The following is a 24,895-nucleotide window of genomic DNA, read 5'->3' as shown; positions in this document are numbered from 1 at the left end:
CATGCGCTCGTTTGAGACCAGCAACCCGCCCACACACGGTTTCCTGGTTCTTAAATGACGTTCTTAAATTAGCATCAGATACTGATAATCAAAAATGTTCATTCTCAAGTCTGTTAAGGAAGACCTTATTCTTAATTAGCCTAGCTTCAGGTGCTAGAATTTCTGAGCTGTCCGCTCTCTCTAGAGAACCGAACCATGTCGATTTCCTCCCGTCAGGAGAAGTTCTGTTAGCCCCGGATCTCAAGTTTCTTGCTAAGAATGAAGATCCACAAGATAGATGGTCCCCTTGGAAGGTTATCCCCCTTCCACAAGACCTGTCATTATGTCCAGTCACTGCTTTAAAGGCTTATTTAGACAGAACCTCTAATATAGCATCAGGCCCTCTTTTTGTTAGGGAAGGTGGAGGAACTATTTCATTGAAGGCCATCAGACAACAAGTCTTGTATTTTATTAAACAAGCTAACCCGGATTCAGTTCCAAAGGTTCATGATATCAGGGCGGTGGCCACCTCCACTAATTATTTCCATTACATGAATTTTGACGATCTCAAAAAATATATGGGTTGGAAATCACCTTCAGTGTTCAAACGCCACTACCTCAAATCTCTAGAGGCCCTAAAATTTTTCACTGTGGCGGCAGGAAGCATTGTCCCTTCCTCTGGTGGTCACACTACGCATTCTTAACTATTCTGTCACTTTCCCTCTCGCCTACCTGCCTCGTTTACTCCCCTTACCGTCTTTCCTTGGGTCAGGCATGGTTCACAGCCTGACTCCTGACCACGTTACATATTGTCTGTTGTCCCTTTTTGTTAGTGATTAAGTCATTTCTAATCATGTTCTAAATTACTGTATAACATGTTTGCTTTGGGGCATGGATCCCCTGACTTGTTGTTCTCATGTTTTTTAAAAGATTTTTTCTGCTTGGGTAATTAAAACTCAGTTTTACTCATGGTTTTATTTCTCTCCATTACAGTAGTTTTCAAGGGGCTTCACCAAGCTGGTATGTTTAATTCTCTGCTATGATTTCACCGGGTGACACAGGTCAAAGCCCAGAAAAGGGATTTTGACAAAGGAAAAATCTGTTTCCGGGGGAAGACCTGTGTCACCCGGTGACCCACCGCTATTCCTCTTTTCCCCCCCTGAGTAACATACCAAGCTTGGGGGGGGTGCTAACCTGGAATGCCAATATGGCGGCTGAGATGTTGGTAATCGGGGAGCTGGTGCGGGCTTTGTAACGGCACATCACTTTTGGGGATTTTGAGATTGGAATTCTCTACAGGGCGGAGGCCGGTGGTAGTGGCAACACTCACCCTTTCCTATATACGACTCCATTTTATGGAGCTCGCACTGGGGGTAGTAACCCCAGCATTGCATTTAGCTTTTCTCTGGTATGTTTAGCAATAAATTTACCTAGAAATATGTGCTAGATGGTAATTTCACCGGGTGACACAGGTCTTCCCCCAGAAATAGATTTTTCCTTTGTCAAAATCCCTTTATTCTCCAATTCTTTACCCTCTATGTAATTTTTAATATTTTCCCCTAAAACTCCATACATCAGCTATTTAATGCTTTCCTTTTATCCATCTCACCTCCTTTATTTCTCCAGATTCTATTGTTTCTCTTACTGCTGCAATATAAATTTTCAGTCTCTTACTACTTATTCCAGTACTTGATTGTATTGCAGTCATTAGGGCTTTACTATCAGTTTAAACCAATGCTTCTAATTTTCTCCCTCCTACTATCTCTTCCCACAAATGTTTGAAATATATCAATCCTTCTATGGCCTCCCCCACACTCAGAGCTTCTGTGTCAATGGTGGACTTTGCCACTCTTCTGGATTTTCTGGATTTCCACCATATGGCACTTCTCCTCTTACCATCTGTCAAAGATATCACATAACCTAATTGTGTATGACCATCTTCAATATTCCTAAATGAAGCATTTGCATAGGCTTCCCAATAAATCTTTTCTTCTTCTAATTCGCTTATTATCACTTCTCCCATTATGTTCTTAGTTTTTCTATTTTAATCAGCTTTTTCATATCTTGAGTCATTCCTCCTTTAAAAGCTTTACTTAATTTACTAACATCGTATGATATTTCATGCATGGTATGTACCGATACCCAATTCAACCGTCCTACCACTGATCTACATTCTGTTAACTCTTTTTGTCCTAATACTCTATTACTTGTAAATCTTCTAGCTTCTGGTTCTCTTATAGAATTTATATACTGCCACTGATTAAGACAAATTCCATTTTCCTCATGCTCTACTATTACTCCTATATACTTAAAACTTTTGCTTTCTTGTTCTCCTACTTGCAATTTCCCTTTCAATTTCCCAGTTGTTCCCTTTAAAAATCCTTCAGTTCCTCCATAGCAAAAATCATCTACATGTGTACATAAAATACCATTCAATTTATTGTCTTTCTTCCAAAAAATATATTAGGTTCTAATCTACTTCTCTCACCTTTAAGCTCCTCCACCACTTTTACCACCTTACAATACCACGCCTTTGCTGCATCCTTGAGCCCATAAACAGTTTTCTTCAATTTCCATAATCCACTCCAACCATCTTCACTGGGTGTTTTTAAATATACCTCTCGTATTTCATCACCTTGTAGATACGCAGTTTTTACATCTAACGTGTAACAATTCCAATCTTTCAGTTTTATTGCTGTCAAACAAAAATGTACTGTCCATCTTGTAGACATAGCTTTTTGTCCAATGTCATTTACCTCCTCATATACCTTGTTTTCTCTCCAACTTTGCAGTTCTTTTTCGTTAGCTTCAATTACACTTCTATTTTCAAATCCTTCATCTTCAATTTTTTCTATATGACAATAATCTCTTAAGTTAACCCATCCCTTGTCACCTGACTGTGGGTCTTCTACATTGTACAAATCAGCTCAAGGTTTGCTTGATCTTTTTCCTGCAAGACTTAATATAGTCCATTCTTCTACTTGTCCTGTATTTTTGTTTATAGCTCTAACTCTATTTTACTTTTTGAATTTGGGTATCTCTTCTATTACCTCACTTTCCCCTTCATCTTCCAGTTTCTTCTGCCAAATCTCTTTCTATAGTCTCTTCTATATCTGCATTCCTTCTCCAGCCCATTATCATCTTTCCTTCTTGCCTATCTATATTCCCTTCCTTTGCTGCATGGGATTCATCCTTCAGTGTGTGTTTTATCTATTTTAGATACCTTTTCTTTTTTATGGCGACAGTCTTTGAATCCTAGTAACATGTATTGTAGCTACTTCTCTTAGAGAATCCCCATGTTTAACCACTACTGTTTTACCTGGCACTCCCACTACCTGAGCAGGTCCTGTCCATTCATTTTCATTTTCCCTCTTATAGAATACCTTGCCTCCCACTACTGCTTCTTCAGATTTATGTTCCCTGACATTTTTGTTTAAAGCAATTATTTTATTACAAGACTCATTTTTTATAAACACTTCTCTGGCCTTATGCATTGCATTCAGTGTATCCCTTACTATGCTTTCTTCCATACCTTTCTCTCTGCTTGCAGGACTTGAACTTTCTTCTCCCATTAAATTTGGCAAAGAAGGATTTTTCCCAAATACTAATTGGTTAGGGAAGAAACCACCATTATTTATTAAGCAGTTCCTAGCACTCACTACCCATCTTAATGCTTTGGACCAGTCTGCTTCCTCATCATCTTTCATCTTTCTTAAGCTTTCCCTGATTATTATGCCTACCGTCTTTTCACACAAGCCATTGCTCCTTGGAGATTCAGATGCTGTGACCAATACTTTAATATTCCATCTTTCTGCCATCCTCCTTACTTTTTCATTTTGAAATTCTCCCACGTTGTCTGGTAATATTTTAGGAGGTGCTCCAAATATAGCAGACCAACTGTCAAAAAGTGTCTTTATAATAGCTTCTGGTTTCTTGTCTTTTATCCAAAAAGCCTGACAGTATCTCGTTCCATATCTACCATTATCAAGAACTTTCCCTCTTCCATCTCTCCCACATCCATTGCTACTAATGACTCTCTCTTCCATCTCTCCCACATCCATTGCTACAACTTCATTAAATGTCTTACTCCAAGAAAATCCTACTACTGGTTTAGCTAGGTTTCTTTTGTATTTTTTACATACCTCACAACTTGCAATTAAGTCTGTTAGTAACTTTTTTATTTCCTCTTTCTTTCTCTCTCAAACCATCACTCAACCGTACTTCTTCTGTTAGCTTCCATATTTTATCTCCACTTCCGTGACCAAATTCTTGATTTAACTTCGTCATTGCACCTTTAATTTCCCTTAGACTCTTTCCCTTCCACCCCTCCAGTAACAATTCTTCTACCTTCCTCCTCAAAATTGGTATTCTTAAGTGACCCTGTTTGTCTTCTCTTAACTTTACCTTCATTTCCCTTAATACCTCTATTTTAACACAATTCTCTTTTAAATTTATAGTCACACCCATTTTACTCATGGTTTTCTTACCAGTTAACCCATGGTACAACACCCTGCAAAATTTCTGTCTTCAAATAAAACTTTTTGTTCTTCAATATCACTGGTATTTCCATTACTCCTTTCGACCTGTATGATGACTCACCAAAATTATATACTTTATTAGACTCTTTCTTAGTATTATTCATTCTCCTCAACTCTTCCTGATTCAAACCCATGACAATGTGTGCTAGTCACAATTCCCCACAAACTGTTGATTTATGTCCTGTGTCTAAAATTGCATCAACCTCTTCCCAAGATTCTTCCTCTATTTTACTACCTTCTCGTATAAACTTTTTCTTCTTCTTGTCCAGTTTCTGATTTCTTCTTATTTTGAAATTCTGAGGACAATCTCTAGCCCAGTGCCATTCCGATTTGCATATTGCACACAGCGTTACTTTCCCTTCTCTACTTATAAGATTTCTTCCACCTCTACCCCGATTCACTTTTCCCCAATACAGTATCTTTGGTTTTCCCTCCCTCTCCTAAAATTTGCCTAGCCTTCTGATCCCAACCATTCCCCCTCCTCTTTATTCCCTAATCCCTCAAATATTCTTTTCATTATCTGTGACACTGTTTTATATTCCAACTTTCCTTGACCACAAGCTGCTAATACCATTTGTTTTTTATTTTCTGTGAGATTCACTTGTTTTAATACATGAAAACCTTTTGCTTCCCCTTCAAGCATGCTTTTCCCTATCGCTCTACTACACTGTGACTCTGCCTTTTTGTACCTAATTATAAAGTCTCTCATCTTTTCACTAGATTCTCTTTCTATTTAAAATAGTTTTTCATTTTACTGTAATTTTCCATTAGTGTATCTTTTACATACACTTCATCTAGTTTGGACAGGATTATCTTTGAACCATCTTCATCCTTAAGTTCATCTCTATTCGTTCTGTTACATCTAAAGCTTTTCCTTTTAAGCTCATTCTTATTTCTATCCCCGGATATTTCACTTCTCCACCACTCACCACAAGCCAATCTTCGACTTGTCCTCTCCGTCCTTTATAATCACCCTGTGTCCCGCTAAATCTCGGACAGTCTCTTTTACATTTCATCTCCCAAAATTTACCATCAGATCCATCCATTTTTAACCAACCACGCTCTGCTACCACTTGAAATTTTCCTAGCCTAACCCATCCCAAAATGCTAAATTACACAATCCACCCACCTGTTCACGTTCTTCTTTTATAATATAATCCAGCTTACGACTACAAAAAATCACAAAACAGACTTACAACCCAAAAGTAACAACGTAACCATCAGAGAGCTCTCTTACCACACCAGTCTTTTCAACACTCCCGCCTGCATTTTTTTACATTTTGCTCCCACCCTCCATTTTCGTCCTACGACGTCACACCACAAACAGATACTTTTAAACATAAAGAATGTTTTGCTATGAAAACATCTTATAAAATTAAACATGCATTTTATACATTTTGTAATGCCCATACCATTTCACTAATGCAGAAAATAAAAATAAAATAATGATTAAACTTTTAAAACTAACATAATCAGGAGGATCTGAAGGATGCATACTTTCAAGCACCTGTCCATCAGTCCTCCTGGAAGTATCTCTGCTTTGCCTCCTACAAGATTGTCAAATACATTAGTTTAAAGCCCCCTACATTAGGTTAGCAACAGCCCACCAAGTGTTTACTTTCGTGCTGAGCTTTGAGCCATTTGTAGGGTATATGTTTGCTGCATTACCCAGACAATTAGTGAGTTATGATGTCTTTGGAGGTATAGTTGCTCTGAAACAGACTGCCTTCTCAGTTGCAACCTTGAGATCATGATAAACTGGGAGAAGTCGGAGCTCATGCCAAAGTAGGCTGCAAAGTACCTGTATATGCTTATAAATACAGGAGCAGTGAGTCTTTCTGTCTGACTCTTGTATTGGTTGGCTCAAGGAACTTTCAGTGCAGTTCCTATGGCAACAGGAACAACCAGCTTCAGCTGTGGGAAGTAGTCCACATAACGTGGTGTCTCTGGAGAAGCAACATTGGTCAGCCTTAGGCAGCCCTGCCTCCCAGCAAATGTCCTTGTGCAGGGAAGTAAGGGAGGACCTTGCTTGGTGGCTGGATTACAGGAACCTCCCTGAGGGAGTTCCCATGAACTTCCCCCCTCTGGAGATGCTTCTGATCTTGGACCTATGGAAGGAAGGGTGAAGTTCATACCCGAGTGGTTTGTCTGCTTCAGGCATGTAAAATAAGTATACCTTAGTTTAACCAGGCCACTGAACTGATTAACAGCTCTCCTAGGGCTGGCCCGAAGGATTAGATTTATTTTACATGGCAAAGAACCAATTGGTTACCTAGAAATGGGACCTACAGCTTATTGTGGAATCCAAACCACATTATAACGAGAAATGAATTTGTCACCAGAAATAAATTTCTTTAATTCTTCATTGGCTGGTTGGAGAATCGAACGTGGGCCCAGTAGAGTGCTAGCCGAGAACGTTACCAACCTGTGCAATGTGGAACTGCTTCAGGCATGTGAATAGGCAAAAACCCTTAACTGTACAACAAAATCTTGGAAATGTGAACAACACTGCTATATTTGCAAGCATATTGGGATCACGTGAGGAGTTACTCCATAGTGTTGGTGTGCAACATGATGACCGTAATGGCTTCTGCTTCAACAAATCCTGGGAGTGGGATGTGGGTCCCTTCACCTCTTGCAGTTGCCAAAACAGATGCACAAGTTGGTTCACCACATTGTCAGGCTGTCAGCCAGGTACATTCTGACTACAGAAAATGTTTTGGCAGGCCATCTCAAGCTATCTGAAGCATTTACTTAGAACAGACTGGTCCTAACTTTCTTGAATAAAGAAAGACCTTTTTAAGCTTTGGTTATTTCTGGTGATTTACCTGTTTGACACTGTAGCAGAAGTCCCTGGTACTTTGCTCTTGTTTCAGTCTTGTGGTACCTTGGAAAAATCTTCCAGCAGCCCCTGGGATGTCTGGATACTTTTTCTTCTGGCACTCTGATTTACCAAGTGATCAATTGAAACATTTCTCACTCCTGGTCTCAGATAATCTGGGTAGCTCCTTATTGGCCCCAAGCCAAGGGGTATCCTATTGTGCTAACTTCTGTTCAAGGCACCCGTAGATGCCCTTTGGCCCACTATTTTCTTTAAGTAGCCTCAAGTACTGTGTAATAGGGAATGGGCCATCTATTATATTAATTTCCTTGGCTGCCTTTGTGTGTGTGTGTGTCCCTCCCCTCCCCCTCTCCCCTTCCCTTCTATTTAAGCAGTAGTAGTTCATAATAACTGTCCAGAAATTTTCAGCATTAAGTGACCCAACGGTATATAATAAAAGATTTTTGGCTGAGCTTTGTTGTTTTCATTTCGAAATTGACTCGGCAGTTAATACTAGAACAACAGCAGGCACTACTGGTGATGGTCTGGAACCACCAGTGGCATCAGCATTGGTTCAAAACCCATAACAGCTGCTCCTGCACCTACACCAAGATGTGGTCGTTGTTTGTATATGACCAGAAGGTAAATGGGGCTGGTGCTGCCCATAAACTTTTGCTGACAATTATTAGCAGGGTTGATTTAACTCTGGGTATGGTATGGATATCAGTATGAGTATGGAATGGATATGGATATGGGTATGGTATGGTATGGGTATGGAATGGATATCGGTATGGTATAGATATGGGTATGGATATCAGTATGGTATGGGTATGGTACGGATACGGGAACTAAACAAATGCGAGTGATAGTGAGCATCTGCTAGTCTTCTTTGATTGGTATCTTAGTCTTTCCCCAGTTAGAGCTACTTTACAGCAGATTGCAGACTTATTTGTCCACCCTCATTGAGACAAGCTCTTCTTAGCCTCTGCAATGATGCCTACTGCTATGCCTTGAGCCAGGTCTTCCAATGGACTCTTTTTCACTTTATTGAAGCCAGAAGGGAAGGGTGTTCCAGACACCTTCTTTCTGCACCATCCAGTACTATAAAGAGACCCTGACCAAAACTCTGGCCCAAGAGGTTGGGTTTTCATAAGATTGCAGCAGGCCCTGCCCTAAGCACAAAAGCATCTCATCCAACTCCCATCTAACAAACTAAAAGGGAGAGGACCAAGAGATTCTCATGTCTGTCAGAAACTGACAATGTTCTCAGTTTTCCACAAACATTTATGAGGATGAGAGGAATCCCCAGCTCTCTGACAGCGAGATAAAATACACACGGACATGCACCTTGTCAGCATGTTATGCCGAGGTTAAGGCTAGCAAGAAATGTCTTGAGGGTAAGATATCAATTCAAGGACTCTTCTAAGGGTTCATTGGTGCCTGAGTTGGACTGTTAAGAGTCAAATCTTGCATTAGAGGCCAGAACTGATGAGGCAAGTGAAATTTCAAGCATCTGTGAGCAAGGACAACTTTACCAAGGAAGAGGTCAAAAGCTGATGCACAGTTTGTTCCACATAGAGGACACTGATCCAGTCCTGGCAAGCGTTCATGAAGCCAGGGGTGCTGGCATGTCCTTAACCGCTTGGAGAACTTTTGGCTCACAGGTAACGAGGGTGACACCAAAATAGATTGACTTTATTTTACCTCGGGGACTTCACCCACAAGCCTTGGACCCTTTTCCTTGGGACTTGTGATGGCTGCCCAACAGGTTACAGTCTCCCAGTTCCTCTCAGACAAAAAGCAGTTCACAAAAGGTACTTGGATGGAGGTTGAATAGGTAAGCAACTGGCTCTCTCTCTCCTTTCTTCCTTTGCTAGGCAGTATTTGGAATGAATGCATGCTGGACAGGCCATGAAGCAGGTAGACTTCACAATCAGGAATCTTATTGTAGAGGTTTGGCACATCAGGTGCAACCCCTGCTCTCCCCTCTGCATGATCCCTGATACAGAAGGAAAAAAGTACTTTATGGCTACCACGTTACCAAGTTTCAAAGACAAATTCCAGCTTACGTTGATGAATTCTCCTGCATAAACGGCTATGATTTTTATACCTAGCATGAATACAAACGTATCTGAAAGTTTGTGGTTTTGCGAGTACTGTATATGGTTGTTTCAGTTATTCAGCAGATTATTGTCATTATGAACGTAAACATCAGAAAACTTTACATGTAGATATTCATTCATTCCGTTGTGTTTCAAGTATGTTTATTCCTCTTGATGTTTAGGAACTATGTGTTAAGGTTATTTCTGTATAAACAAGGTTTTTGTTTTGCATAGACTAACTGCAAATTGGTGTGTTATATGGTTGATTTTTTGTCATAATTTGAAGAACTGTCCTCTTGTGAACCGTGGGAGCTCTTTGGTTGCATAAATACCCCATGTAAAGTCTCTAAGAAATTTTATTGTACTTTAGGTTTTCACTTGATGGGGTACTTGGGGTCAAAATTTTCTTGAGCAGTTTAGTAAATGGCTGTTGCTTTGGTTTTGTTCAACCCCTTGAACAGTGGTAGTAATATATCAAAGCATCCTCTCTGAGGAGAGTATATGACAGAAGGGAGAGCCCATGAGCACTTGTAGTAACATCCCAGGGCACATTCTTTGGAGGGGATACGCTAGTTTAAGTTGAAAATAGAAAGACGGAGAGAATTCCATATCTGGACAGCCAAGGAATTACCTTTCAAAAGAGGTAATTTGAATGGAGTGGCTTTTCAGATGTTATATGGCTACCCAAGAAGATGAAGATGAAGGGCTTCTTTTTATAAAAGAACAGGGTACCAGATAAAAATGGGTTTGAATGAGAAAGGTCAGGCACAACAGTAAAACTTATCTTGCAGTTACTCAAAGGCTTCAAAAAAACTCGGTATGACATTGCTCAGCCTCTTAGAATGAAGCAGAAGAATTTCATTGCAATAAGAGATGGTTTACTATCCTGAGTTATGCATATTTGTATTGTACAATGAAAATTTGTAACTAAAAATGGATGTACACACTAACTTAATGAAGCACAGCTATCCTTTTGGTTACATGCAGTAACTTAAAGATCAAAACTTGAACAATAGCTCTGTTAAAACTATGATCGCAGTTCTTAGGACCAACATGATTCAATTGGTATTTAAGAACCTTAAGTACGGTATACAGGAGGGGAACATGAATTAAGTGGTAGAACTTTCATCACCTAAAGTAAACTTTCTAAGCAATGATTTCCCAATCAACAATATGGAAACAATTAGGGAAAGGAGTATTAAGGTAACACATTTTTTGTAGTTTTTTTTAATAGTCATATACAACGATATTTAAAAAAGCCGCTTTAGTCACTGAAAAAGAAAAATATTTGAGTATTTTAAACATAAGCTGTAATGATACAGCTACCATGGGTGACTAAAATTACTACATTCGGTATTTGAGCACTCTTCAGAATTAAGCATCTTTACTGTGTTGCAGTTACTCCAATTCCACATTTAAGGAATTTTTAGAAACAGCTTTGTTAGTCTTACCAAACTTACCAAATGACTTTGGTGCAGAATTATGTCCATCTTCTTGAGGCTCAAGCCCATTCTTGACTGTGATCTTTTCTAAGAAGGCCATCACAGCAGATATACTTGTGAGTGGGTTAACTATTGGTGAATCACTAAGGAAAGACACTTTTCGTTTGGTTGGAGGAGAACACCTCCTTAAAACACATGTAACTTTATCTAGATAGTTTTCTTTTTTCCAATGACCATCCTTGGCTTCAACTAATTCATCTAAGAAACTGAAAATTAACAATCTTTGGCTTGGGAAATCCACACTAATAGGATAAGACTGCCAGATACATCCAACCCGTCTCTGTTGTTTCTTTGGTAACCACCAGCATAGGCTCAGCAACTTCCTGAAATAAAGGCATGTCCAAAGCACCATCTGCTCATCTTCAGTTAATGCTGAGAGAACATGTTTAGGGGTGAAATTTGATAAATAAATCCATCTGCTGTCTTCAGTGTTTGCTAGATGTTCATTTCCTGGGAACTGAAGTTGGTTCTGGTATCTTTTACGAACAACACTGTCTGTAAAGCATGGTACTTTAAGGACAGGTGTTATTGCTATTTGCACTAAATTCATTCTAGGTTTATTAGTTAATAAGCCATAAATAAAAATACCTGTTAAACTTTGACTAAAAAATGGTGGTATTAAAGCCAATGTCTTAAAAGTAAAATTTTGCAATGCTTGTTTAGCAGCTTTGTAAAACGCAAGTTTGAAATTTGAGCCCCTAAAAAACTCCTGGTCCTTAGTTGATTTCAGGATATCCACAGTTTCACCATCTTTTGCATTTTTCAAAGTTTTTCCAAGGGAAATACAGCCTTCACTCAGAGCATGATAACTCTCTAGTTCACAAAAGAATTCAAAGGTTTCTGGTAAAAAAAATTCACACTTTTCAAACACTGGGTTACGGGAAACAATGGTTCCTTTAAACCGGCTGTCTATGCGCATGATCTCCCGCACAAAATCACAGATATCACGTTCTACTGAAATAATAAAGTCATCAGATATCAAGTCCTTAATGAACTTTTGCTCCTTAGCTAGTAATTCCTTTAAACTTTTTTCACTAGATACACCCATCTTTTCACACCTACTAGCTAAAATTATTTGGGTCTTCGTAAAATCATCTTTGGCACTTGAAATGGCATCTAGGTCTGAAGTTGAGAGAACATCCAAGTGATAGCTTTTCATATTTTCTTCAAAACTATTGAGTACTTGCTGAGGTAAAACTGAATTCCACTTTTCATGATGTTTTGTATAGTCAATGATATACTCCATGCATTTCTTGTGGCCCCTAGCTGCAGCCAAGTGAGGAGCAGTAAGTCCATCTTTTGTTTTACATGTGTGGTCTGCCCCTACTGAGAGAAGGTATTCAATCATGTTGATTCTCCCATAAGCAGCTGCAATATGAAGCATTGTTGATCCTGTTGCATCATTCACTATGGTATCAAGTAGAGAGTCATCTGAAAACTTCCTTGTTCGATGCAACAAAGTCACGAGGCTCAATTCAGCAAGCAAGTACAAGAACATTTTTGACGGATTCTTAATGCTCCCTTTTTCACTAATGCCATTTGCGTCATTCATTAAGTTTCCAACTGTAACTTCATCGAAAGCTGCTTTATGCAGTTTCTTTTCAAATAACAGTAGCTCACTCTGAAGCAGATCATTTTTTAGCTGCTGTGAAATCTCATCTTCCTTAACTCCAATAATATAGGGGTTCATTTTCAAGTCTCGGCAGAGGGAATACACTGTACTATGTTGGTTATTGTTGATAGCAAGTAGTAAAGGCTGCTGCTCACTTGGAAGAGGGTTAAGTCTTACCCCAGCCACTCCCATAAGTTGACAAGTTAAAGTGAGACCCAAGGAGGATGCAGTAGCCAACATTTCATTGAAATTATGCAAACTGTAAGCAGGCTGCTCATCCATCCATTTGCTTAATTCTGAAGCTAGTTTATGACCAGATCTTTCAATAATAGTCTTGATATCCTTTGAACCTTTCTTCAGAAGCTCTGGGATCTCATTAGAACCCCTAATGATATTTGTCTCTACCTCCAGTTGTCCGCAGAGTGCCTGTGAAATATATTTTAAGTTATTGCATACTCAAACAGAGTTTATCCTATTTACTGTCAAGTTCCATATAGTATTAAAAGCTATTGTTCTATCAAAAGTTGCTTTACAGGTACAGAGGTCATTACACTGAAAAATTAAATACTATGAATATACTTCATGGTTTACCTTTCTTATAAGAGCTGGGAACAATGCTGGGAGACCAGGAGTACTATGAGCTGCTTCATATGGTGTGTCCCCAACCAACCCATGGGCACACAGAGGTGCTCCCGCACTCAGTAGTAAGAATACTGCATCTCTGTGCCCTCCTTTGATAGCTTCTTGTAGTGGATCACTCCTGGACCCTATTGGCAAGACGCTAACGCCCTCTCTTAGGAGCTCTTGCATATCATTCACTCTTCCCATTTTAGATGCTTCAAGGAAGTCTTTGAATCTATCTAAATATTTAGAGAAGTTGGATGACCCCAATTTTGCACGTTCCTGAAAATATGACAAATTCAGATACCTCTGGTAGTGTATTAATCCCAATTGTATTCACATTAAAGTGTTATTCTTGATAAATGAGATTTATAGATCTTAAAGCAATAGCAGAGTAAGTGAATAGTCATAAGTGGCTTCAGATGAAATTAATACTATTCTCTTAGTACCATTTAACAAGTCAAACCCATGTCTGATATGATTATACAGTAGCGCACCGAGATGACTGACCATGGCATATCGTAACTTACAGATATATCAGTGCGGAATGGAAATATCAGTTTGAGGGTTTTTGCCTCCGGATCAAGCGCCGAACTGTTTTTTCAAATCAGGCACCAAAAGGAATGCTGGGAGTTTGAGTGAGGGAGAAAGCGCATCACCCACGCATGAATACATGTTCATGCTTACAGTACACTGTAATTTCACTTTATCACTTTACAGTACTGTACTGTACTGTATACTGTCCTGAAGTTTATATTAACCTGTTAAGTGTCCTTTATGAGAGACATCGCTGCTCCTGTATCGTCACATTTTCTAGCTCACTGAGCGGTCATTTGGTCTATGCTAATTTTTATGCTTTTTTGTGTTCTTTTTTACACTGGTATTGATTTTTGTATCAAGATATTAGGATAATAAATAATGTAAAATATGAAAAGATGAAACAATTTATTTTGCATTTTTTATCCTAAAGGTTGTAAGCAAGAAGCATAAAAGGGAAAAATTATTCTCTCGAATCCCATTCCCTGAAATATAGAGCCAGGTTTCATTTCATTTTCATTCGTCATGTCATTTTAGTGCACGTGATATTGTAGGCAAACTTCCTATATATTCATCTAGAAACTGGATGGAAAATCTGCTCATTACTGTTACAATGTTCCATGACTTTGTCATCAAAAATCTTCTAAAAAAAATTCCACAGGGATTCCCTTATCCTGAACACTAACTCATACCTTAGGGTGAACGAAAAGTAAAGGGAACTCCACAGGTTACCTGTATCCTGAACAAAAAGTTCGTGGAATCTGCAGCAAAGAGAGAGAGAAGTAATTTTTGTGCTGATTATGGAAAAGGCGCCGTTATTTCCTTTTATCGTAATCATCATTCTCTGCAACAAGTAGTGATAATATCTCTTCAGGCAAAAGATTTTTCTTTCGCTTTAGATCGCTCATTATGGGGGGATAAATGGGATCAAACAAAAATAAATCCGTTGTTTATCAATGAACACCAGAAGCGTACCGGGAGGTGTAGGCTGTTGTCCTCGTCAAGAGTGTCGTTCCCTTACAAAAAAAAGTTCCCATTTACTGCTAATTTAGCTCATAGTGTTACCAACTGATGTTCCTACAATTTGTTTATGAGGGAAGACCATTTTGGACCGAATTCAGTAACATAAAAGCCTTGAAAATGGTATAACGTGTTACTCCCTTGAAGGCAGATATGGGATGCGGCCAACCGAGATATGCTGTCAGTGACGCTTAACAGGTTAATAATGAGGCTTTTATCTTACTTTACAGGTACTACTTTTATACATATAAATATACTTTATCGCAAAAATGAAAATGGAACTTCAATACTATGAGAGAAAATATGCTTACGTATACAGGGTTAAGTTGATTAGTTGTCACACCTCTTGTCAGACATTTGTATTAAAGATTTTATAGATATTTTGCTGTTTTGACATCAGTATTAATATTTTAAAATTAGTAAATCATTATTATAAGCATTTGAGGGGTGTAGATACTCAAGAGTAACACTGTAGGAGGGTAATGTAAAATGGCTTTGGGTGTTTTGGGATAATGGTTTGGGGTGAATTTTTCTTTGAAATGATATTAAATTGTTTTTATATGATAATTTAAGGTATATTTTTTATTGAACTACTATAATAGGAAGTGAACAACTAAAATAGACAGTTATAAGCATTTTAGCTTAACGGGTATGGGGTATAAATATACTTAACAGCAAAAACATGCATTCACGATATATATACAACAATCAGAGTTTCTTTTATATAGGTGTAGGCTCAGACACTTTTACCTGTTATCTCAGTGAGCTACTGTAATTAAATAATGGTTTGATGCTCACAGATATAATTTTACAACAAGGGTTTCTCCCATCATACATGTCCACTAGGTTTGTCAATTGCATCTTCACAGAAAGATAAGGATACCTTTCTCCTACTCTTGCCCAGTTCTTCTGAGCTATCACTTTAAGGGAGTAAAAATTGTGGTGTGCTTTGCATGGAACATTATAGATTGTAAGCAAGGTTCTTAGCATCATGCCTTCAGCCAGCTTCATATATGATGTTCATCATCTGTTCCATTTACTCTTCCTGTCTAGCTAACTCAAATTTTTACTTCTCATTTAAAAGCAAATCCTGCAAATTTTCCTAGAATTATGACTGAAGTCGTTAAACTGCAGTGCTGTAATTATTATGTGTAGCTATAATTCAAAGAAGGGGTGGAATTACTCATGTACAATATTCTTTTTGAAATAAAGACTGCCAGCCATTTGGTTTACTTATTAAAAATGATGACTACATCAGCATAGTTTAATATACTGTATATTAAAATATTTTTTTAATTCACTTTTATGGGGAAGGTCACATGGTGATTGTCCTATTTTTTCATTTCATTCCAGGGAGGGTATGGATACAAACAAGTTTTCAATTTACTTATGTTAATATAAAGGTGTTTATGTATGCACAGGAAGATCAGCATACAGAATGCCTGACATGTTCCATAGGCAGTAACAACGGGTTTTTTGAAACTTATTTTCAACCAAAGCTTTACTGTACTCTGTCTTTCATTTGTGACATGTTGTTCTTTAGGCAGTACCAAAAGGTTTTTTTGAAACCTATTTGCAACCAAAGCTTTACTGTACTGCTCTGTTGTTCATCTATCATAAATTGTCAAACTTCAAATCTGTCTCTTCTTCAATTTCAATTCTCTGTTTAAAATCCTTCAGGTCAGCATTTTGCTTTGTTAGAAAGTGAATCAGGGGACTGGTTAAAACACTTTGTAACTACAGGACTTTTTGGATTGACCCATACTGAATAATTAGTTTTCTTACCTTCTCAAATTCATCTGCTAAAGGAATGTTTCCATTTATCTGGGCAACTTCACTAGGAGACCGATTGGAATTATCCGGTAGTCTAGGATCACATCCAAGCTTCATGATCAAGGTAGCAAGATTGACCCATGCTTGGCTAACATATACTGCTTTTCCATCCCAGCAGGTGATTTGGTCGCTCATACTTGCCTTTTCTGCAAGTGCATGTAGTGCTGTTTGACCTGTGTGCAGAAATGCAGTTTCTTTAGAATCCAAGTCATTATCAGTGTGAGGCATGAGCAGTTCATTATACTTGTAAACTAAGATTATTTCAGTCATATATACTGATAAAATATTGTTTAAAAATTCATAGATTACTTAAACTATTGTATATTATCACTTATATAAAAATGTAAAAGTAATTTCATTTAATAATTATCGATAATCACACTTGTAATGTCATAAATATATGCTGTTTAGGATTAAATTTGCTTCTCTCTGTGAAGAGCTTAACACTAAAAGAAAAAACTAAATTCATAAAATCCAAAGGGCTTACCTTTATAATCAACAGCATTCACATACACATTGTGATTCTCTACTAAGCTCCTGATGTCAGGAGCCAACCAGAGAGGTCCTCCATCAGCTAACTTCACGGAAGCTGCATAATGAAGGAGTGACTGTCCCTGCTGGTCACGTACAGTACCTGGCAAGCTGAAAGAGCGAAGGAGGACGTCAACTCCACCTCCATGTCGGTACTGACCACCTCTTGCAGCCTCAAACAAAGCCTCAACATTCCTGGCATGGGCCTGTATCATTGGAGTATATAAGAAATTTAAATTAATTACTAATACTGTACTTTGCAATTATTTGAGACATTCAAGTTTTGAAAAATTAAGACCAAAAAATAATTTCAGTGAGTTCTTAGTTGTGCTTTTCATTGTCTATCCAAGAATTTTATCCCTATCTTTTCTCAAGGCTATGAAAAGATTTTTTTCTATGTTAATCCCTTACATCAGGGTATGATCATGTGAGACAAGTAATAACTCTTGGCATTCAGTCTGGACCAGCTCAGGTGAGAACGTATATTTTGTGCCATGCAGTTTGATCGAAGTTTGCAAGAAAAAATTTTCAAATAACTTGAACAGGCCATAATGACTTACGGCAACACTCACACCATGGCTGGTGATGTGAGGAAGAAATTTGAAGAACAGCCTCCCCTGAGATGTCATGGGGAAAAGCACTACTATACATCACCCCGTCCCATTACATCTCAAGTATATTTGCTCATAAATATACTCAGGGATTGTTGCTGGTTTTAGCCCTCATCTTTTACAACAGTTACATCAGCTGTACAATCGACTTCCGGGATTCGCGGGGTATGCATATCACTACCCCTACCCCGCAAATAGTTCAAATCTGCGAACACTTAAAACCCCACTAGAAATGCTTGTAACTGCCTATTTTGATAGTTAAAAACAACAAAAACTATCTAAAAATGCTTATACCTGAATATTTTAATAAATTTATCACAAAGTGCATTTAGTCACAAAAATGGTATGAAAATACAGTAATCTGTGAATATTTCTCCATGAAAAATACTGCGCATAGGAGAATTTTCTGCAAATAATGTGTATATAAGTTCCACAGAGAAATACTGTACGCAAGTAGGTGAAGCCGTGAATCCAGAACCGCGAATAGGCGGGGGTCCACTGTAATTTTAATTTTACAAAATAAAGTATATACAAAAAAATATTAGAACAAGTATCAGTCACTAAAAAGTAATGCATCTCCCCATCCCAGTACATCTCATAAATGTTTTAACATAAATATGCTGTGGGATTGTTACTAATATTATTTCTTATCTGTTATGTATGTGAGCTGTAACTGTAATTTTACAAAATAAAAAATTTAGAATATGTAAGTATAGCTCGCTAAAATTAGCATATTTTTACGAGTATTCTTGGAAAAGAGGCCCTGTACAGGGTTTGAAATACAATATTCACTTTCAACTTTCTGTGGATGGAAGGTAGAGAAATTTTTTAGAATTTTTTCTTATACCATGTCCATTTGCATTGTAAAGACGTCTACCCATTAATTACGATCATGTATCGTATCTATCAACGCAACGAGAATCTCATGTATATGTTTGTATGCAGAATTTCCTGGCCTTTTCGCCATATATCACTGTATGTACATTATGTCTCTTGTTATTGTTATTTGATTGGCTGTTGACAAGCACAAATTGCTCTCACTCAGCGTGCGGGTCATGGCGACTAGGGGTCGGGCACCTCGTTTCCATCCGCTCGTTGCTATGTATACCTTTGCCCACGTAATAAATCAATCACAGCATATTTTCCTTGTTCCATTGATTTTTTTGTTTATACTGGCCAACCTTAAAGTTTGCCAGGTGATTGGGTGCTCTTAAATGTATATTACAGTATTTGGAATGAATCTTACCTACTGTTAAAGGTAGCTTATATCTTCACGCCACTAGGTCCGATTGGCATTCAAAATAAAACAAAACCCTTGGCAAACCCACTAGGACTGTCTCTGTAATCACCTGTTTCCCACCAGATGGTATTGGAATGTTCACGTTCTTGTCAGAATTCTTCATGCCGTGTCGTTGTGCAGACAGTGTGAATCAGTGTTGGTAATAATGTTGGCTATTTCTTTCTAATTTTCTCCTGTATGGTATTGTGCTAGTTTTCTGTTTTTGCATTATGTCATCTACAACAAACAGAGATGAAAGCATTAGGCTGCAGGCAGTTCTGTTCCCAGCCAAGCACTGCTAACCGAAAATTGCTGATAACCAAAAATCATCGATAATAGCACCGATAAACCAGTTATCGGCCGATAAACAGCTCACCAACACCAATAAACTGCTTACCAGCATCAAAAATTGCTTATCGGTGGCAAAAATTGCTTACTGGTGCCAAAAATCCAGTTAACTACATCGCTAGCCAAGCACCGTTAACTGATGCCGCTGGTAAGTGGGAACTGCCTGTATAGGAAAGTTTGTGGAAACTGAATGTTTCAGTTGTGCATGACGGCCACATATGTGTTAGCTTAGCTGTTGAGGCATGAGTGTGGTTTTCTTGATGTGAAGACTAAGGAGTGATCTGATGAGAGGATGAAAATTTTGTGAAGTATTGGAAGATGCTAGAGGCCCATAGATTACATAGACAATTTGCTAGGGCACACCATAAGCCTACTCAGTCTTTTCCTTTTGTCTACTGGTGTTGCTTCTCCTCCTCCTCCATTAACCTACCTGATAGCGTAGGTTAATTCCTCTCTCACTCCCGCTCCACCGTCTTTTGATCACTATGTGGTTCAGTAGAACAATAATAGGTAATTGAGTAATATTCTTTCATTATGGTTAGAAATTTGACCATATATATTAGGGCGAAGATCACTCTTCCCCCCATAGTGATTGACCTTTTTCGTTTTCGCTGATTTTCGCTTATCAGGGCTGATAATGATAATTGGGTATTGGCGCCGATACATACCTAACAGAGGTGCCGATAACTGAAAATCGGCAATTTTCGGCGCAGATAAGCGCCAGAAATCACAGATTTTCGGTTATTGGCAAGCTTCGGTTATCATCACGCCGTCAGAACAAAACCCCTGTTGATAACTAGGGACTGCCTGTACTGAATTTTGGGAGCATAAAGGTTCACACTGGTGTATAGGAGCACACCTTCATATATGAAGGTGGTAGTTGTCTTTAGGTTTGGACTGTCAGTTATGGGCTTTCAACTCATCCAAAGGAGTCACTAGTACTCTAGTCCTTTTTCCCTTGTAAGGACCCTTTGACAAGTCTCACTACAAGGACCTTACACCTTATTGTGGTTCCAACGTCTGGCGACAGTACTTGCCAGTAAGGATCATACAACAGGCAGGATTGGGAAGTTTTTTTCCCCCCTTATTAAAAAGGTTTTAGTTTGCTTAGCTGAACACTGTTTCTCTGGCTGCACTAACCCACGATCCTTATTCAATGTGGTAGTCATCTAACTTCAACAGTAGGTAAGATTCATTCCAAATAAAGAAAATTTTCATGATAAAATTAATTATTTGGATATTTACCTACTGTTAAAGTGGAAACCCACCCAGCCTCCCTACATCTTGGTGGGTGGTCATGAAGAATTCTGACAAGAACGTAAACAACATTCCAACACCATCTGGTGGGACACAGGTGATTACAGACAGTCCTAGCAGGTTAGCCAAGCGTTATTTTATTTTGAATGCCGATCACACCTACTGGCGCGAAGATATAAGCTAACTTTGACAGTAGGTAAGTATCCAAATAATTAATTTTAACATGAAGCTTTTCATTTTAGCCCAGCCTGTAAGGGTTGATGCGAAGTGCTAGGATTTTTGCTAAATTTGTTTATGATGGAATATTTATTACAGTATTAGTTAAGCATTGCAAATTAATCTCTCCCCCTTCACTTGGTACTTTTCCTGTACTGTAGTTGCTTCATTTTACAGATTGCCTTAGTTGTTCATGTCTATGGCATGAAGCCAAACTGACAATTGAGTTTAAAAATGTTCCCCTCTACCACTGCAGACACTGGGTGTCGGCTTTCTGATAAGTAACAAAGTCTGATAAGTAACAAAGTCCCCATAATATAGTTGCACCTGAATATTTTCTAAATATCTGACAGCTAACAGCAATTCCACATGGCTCCTAACCTAAATAAGCTTGCACTCTTAAACTTAACATTCAATTTTAGAGAGTTAATCTAAAAATGTATCACATCTAAAATGGCAGCACAGTAAAATATAATCATAATTATGTAGCTTATTAATACAGAAGTCCATTAACTTCATGTGATACTTCTCAAGTTCATATTCATTCTCTTCACTTACAAAGTTTTCAAAATGCTGCCACCACAGTTCCAACCATTTGGTCTTTTATATACAGTACTTTGCTCCTTAAACATCTTTCCTCAACCACTTTGCTGTCATAAGTAATTTTTCCCTCAGCTATATTGAGATTCTGTTAATCCCAGCTTCTCCTCTTTGCCCTTGCCATATTGCTTCAGAGCTTCTAACAAATTACATATAGCAACTTATTCCTTGACTCTAACAGAATTCCATTACTCCTACTTCTTGTCTTGGTCTCTCTTTCCAAAGCTGTATTTTCCTAGCATATTCTCAGAACTAAATGTCATCTCCTACATAACCATTTAGGTCTCTTCATTCCAGTATACCCTCTGACTGTGGTACTTTGTTAACTGCATCTGATGACCTTATCCAAAATTCTTTCTTTTCTTTCGGTTTCCCAGACTGCGGTGGTTATACTGAGAACACGTGCATTCCCTTTCTTCCTACAATAATTTTAAATTTCATTTCTGGATCGGGGTCCCGTGTCAGCCGGTGAAATAATCCATTCAGCACTTATTTCTAGGTAATTCCGTTGCTAGATACCAGAGAAAAGCTAAATGTAAAGCTGAGGTTACTACCCCCAGAGCGAGCTCCAAGAAATGGAGTCGTATATGGTAAAGGGTGAGATTGTCACAATCACGGGACCCTGCCCTATAAAGATTCCCAATGTCAAAAGTCCCAACGAGAGGTGTGCGATACAAGCCCATGCACTACTCGCGGACTGTACACAAGGCAACACTAGCCACATTCCATTTTAGCACGCGATTTTCGTTCACACGTAATTTCGTTGTGATCCTCATTTTGTGCTCTATTTTGGCATTTTTATGGCATCCTCGCAAGGTTCTTCTTCAACAACTTGAGTACCAGTGTTTTATTGTTTTTAGGCGATTGAGGCTCCTTATTTTCCTTTAGTTTAATAATTAAAGGATTGATAATGCCCGTCTCAATCTCCTCTCACGGCGTCTCTTGACCTCTCTTGGTCTTGGGTGGCATGTTTGTTTTGTGTTATTTTTAGTATCCCTTTTTATTTGGGATATTTTACCAATTAATGATTCCTAACTTTAGTGGGTTTGATTAATTTTATGTTTGTTCTGTACCCTTTACTACGAGAAGTGCTGTTTAGCGTTTAGGCTACTAGCTACCCCTTGGGCCCATTCGCTTTTTATCATAGCTTCATTACGAGTGATGTTTAGCGTTTAGGCTGAGCTACCCCTCGGGCCCATTCGCTTTTATCATGGCTTCATTACGAGTGATGTTTAGCGTTTAGGCTCTGAGCTACCCCCTCGGGCCCATTCGCTTTTTATCATGGCTTCATTACGAGAAGTGCTGTTTAGCGTTTAGGCTACGAGCTACCCCCTCGGGCCCATTCGCTTTTTATCATGGCCTCATTACGAGAAGTGATGTTTAGCGTTTAGGCTACGAGCTACCCCCTCGAGCCCATTCGCTTATTATCATGGCCTCATTATGCCTTAATTTTGTCCCTCACTTCTCTTAGCCTTTGGGGATCTTATTTTCATTGGTACTGTTACGGTTTTTACTTTGTTTTTACTTTGTTTTTATAATTTTGTTTATTTTGTGAATTTTGTGTTCCCTTCCTGGTCAAGTGCTGTCTTGCTGTTTAAGCTACGTGGTTCCCCCTCGGGCCTATTCGCTTATTATTTTGGCTTTATTTTGCCTTGTTTTAGACTCACTTCTCTAAGCTTATGGGAACATGATTTTCATTGGTACATTTAAGTTTTGACCTTGTGCTTGGATGCTTCTGAATTTTGTTAATTTTGGGTACTTTCATTTAACTGGAGGTCGGCCATTTCCCTTCACGTTCATGTCGTGCTGGGCCTGCCTATCCTCCTACATGTACCTTATAGAAAATTTTTGTTTTATTATGCATTATTTGAGTTATTAGTTAAGGGGGAGGGGGAAGTGTATTTACCCCTCTCCTAGGCTTCCTTCCTTTGCATCGCCCCAGTTAGGTTAGCCTAGGGGTTGGCTATAACACTTTTTCCCTTCGGGGAAAAATCGTTAAGGGAGGGACGATCTCGATCTGTACGTGTGAGTTTCATGTCTGTGATCTCGTTCTGTACATAAGTGTTTTATGTCTGGTGCTTCCCTTTGTTTGGTTTTGGCTTGGATATATTGCTTACGTCCACCCTCTCCCTGTTTCGGCTTTTCACTTAGGCTGATGTTCCTAATAAGTTAAGCTGGAATAGCGAGGGTTTACCTGCGTAGCCTATCCTAGTTCAATCCTTCTTTGGGTTGCTTACCAATGGTGACCGGGCGTGCTCTCCCCACTCCTGTTCACACTTCTTTTACCGACTATATCTATATTATTTTGTGGTATCGAGAATCCCCTTCTCTCCCTTTTATCCTTTGCTCTCTCTCTCCCCTTGGTTTGTTTTCAAGGTTTGTTAACTTTCCAAGGCTTGAGAGCAATTTATCCTTATTTTGTGCTGTAGCCTACATCCCCTCCCTCTGCATTGATTGGTTGTCCCTCGGTGTGTCTGACCTTATCGGTTGGCACTCCACCTGGACCTGGAGGTGACCGGGAGTGCTCTCCCCACTCCTGTTCACACTCCTTTTACCTTTCTTTGCTCTCCTGGCCGTAGAGGTTTTTGCCCTTCCTCTCCTTTTCTCTCGCTCTTGTCGTGCAACACAGCTCACATAGCGAGGGGATCTATGAGAATCTCTGGGCGCCAGGGGAGTGCTGTCCCACCCCTGGTCGCTACTTTGGGTTACCAACCTCCTGGCCTATCCTTCCTCCTTCCTTTTACGTCGACTGTTTCCCTTCGTGGTGCTTCCTACATGTTCGCACCTCACTGTTGGGATCTCATACGAGGCCAGTTAGCGTTTTCCACCTAACTGTCTTCTGTTTTATTTACTTTCGGCGTTCCCCCTCCATTTTGCTACTACCTGTTCGGTGTTTCGTTATCTTGTTGGGCGCTCTCCTTGCTTACTGCTCCGGCGATTTTAGTGTTTAGCGGTCGGCGTTTATTCCACCCACCGCTATCACTTCGTTCAGGATATCCTCCTCCGGGGGTTTTCCTCTCTTGGCTTTGAGTGTGCCCACTTCCGAACAGTTCATAACTTTCCCACTTTGTTTGTTTCCGTCACATATTGTTCAAACATGGTCGCTTCAGAATGTTCCGTTGACTCTGTTTTTATGTCTATGAGTTTTGTCCTGTTAGCCCGGTTTTCTCCGGGGGTTTTCCTGGTCTGACTAGGCTAAGTCGCTGCTACGGTACTCTGCTCCGGCATCCGTTCCAGCATGCCCATTTCTCATATGTTTTCAGCTGGTTTTGTCAAGTGCAGGAATGCTCTCGCTATCCTGCAACAAGCCAGCGATCACGGAGTCTATAGTTCCCATTCGGTCGCGCAGTCTGTTTTGGAGATTTTATAGTTTGGCACGGAAGGTTATGAAATACGCTATGCTCTCCCGAGCAGACTTCTTGATGAACCCGTAGGTTTTTATATACCTGTCGGTTTCGTCTCCGCCAAACTCCGCCTCATGTGACTTA

At 39.1% G+C, this 24,895-nt stretch overlaps 1 protein-coding gene across 11 annotated transcripts in view; it reads right to left on the bottom strand.

The window, feature by feature from the left end:
* Positions 1-10,260: 10,260 nt before the first annotated feature.
* The window catches only part of LOC136840274 (uncharacterized), an 89,243-nt gene continuing 74,608 nt past the window's right edge, over positions 10,261-24,895 (bottom strand). For all 11 annotated transcript variants that reach the window (XM_067106950.1, XM_067106947.1, XM_067106946.1 and 8 more), the window contains 4 exons: positions 17,053-17,302; positions 16,518-16,738; positions 13,146-13,457; positions 10,261-12,980 (listed from right to left, as the gene is read on the bottom strand). In XM_067106950.1, the coding sequence (XP_066963051.1) occupies positions 10,839-12,980; positions 13,146-13,457; positions 16,518-16,738; positions 17,053-17,302 (2,925 nt within the window). In that variant the 3' untranslated portion in view covers positions 10,261-10,838. The remainder of the gene's footprint in view (positions 12,981-13,145; positions 13,458-16,517; positions 16,739-17,052; positions 17,303-24,895) is intronic.

Source organism: Macrobrachium rosenbergii, chromosome 7 (assembly GCF_040412425.1).
Source record: "Macrobrachium rosenbergii isolate ZJJX-2024 chromosome 7, ASM4041242v1, whole genome shotgun sequence".
NCBI lineage: Eukaryota > Metazoa > Arthropoda > Malacostraca > Decapoda > Palaemonidae > Macrobrachium > Macrobrachium rosenbergii.
Note: the sequence above shows the minus strand (reverse complement) of the source record. Positions and strands in the feature narration are given on the sequence as shown.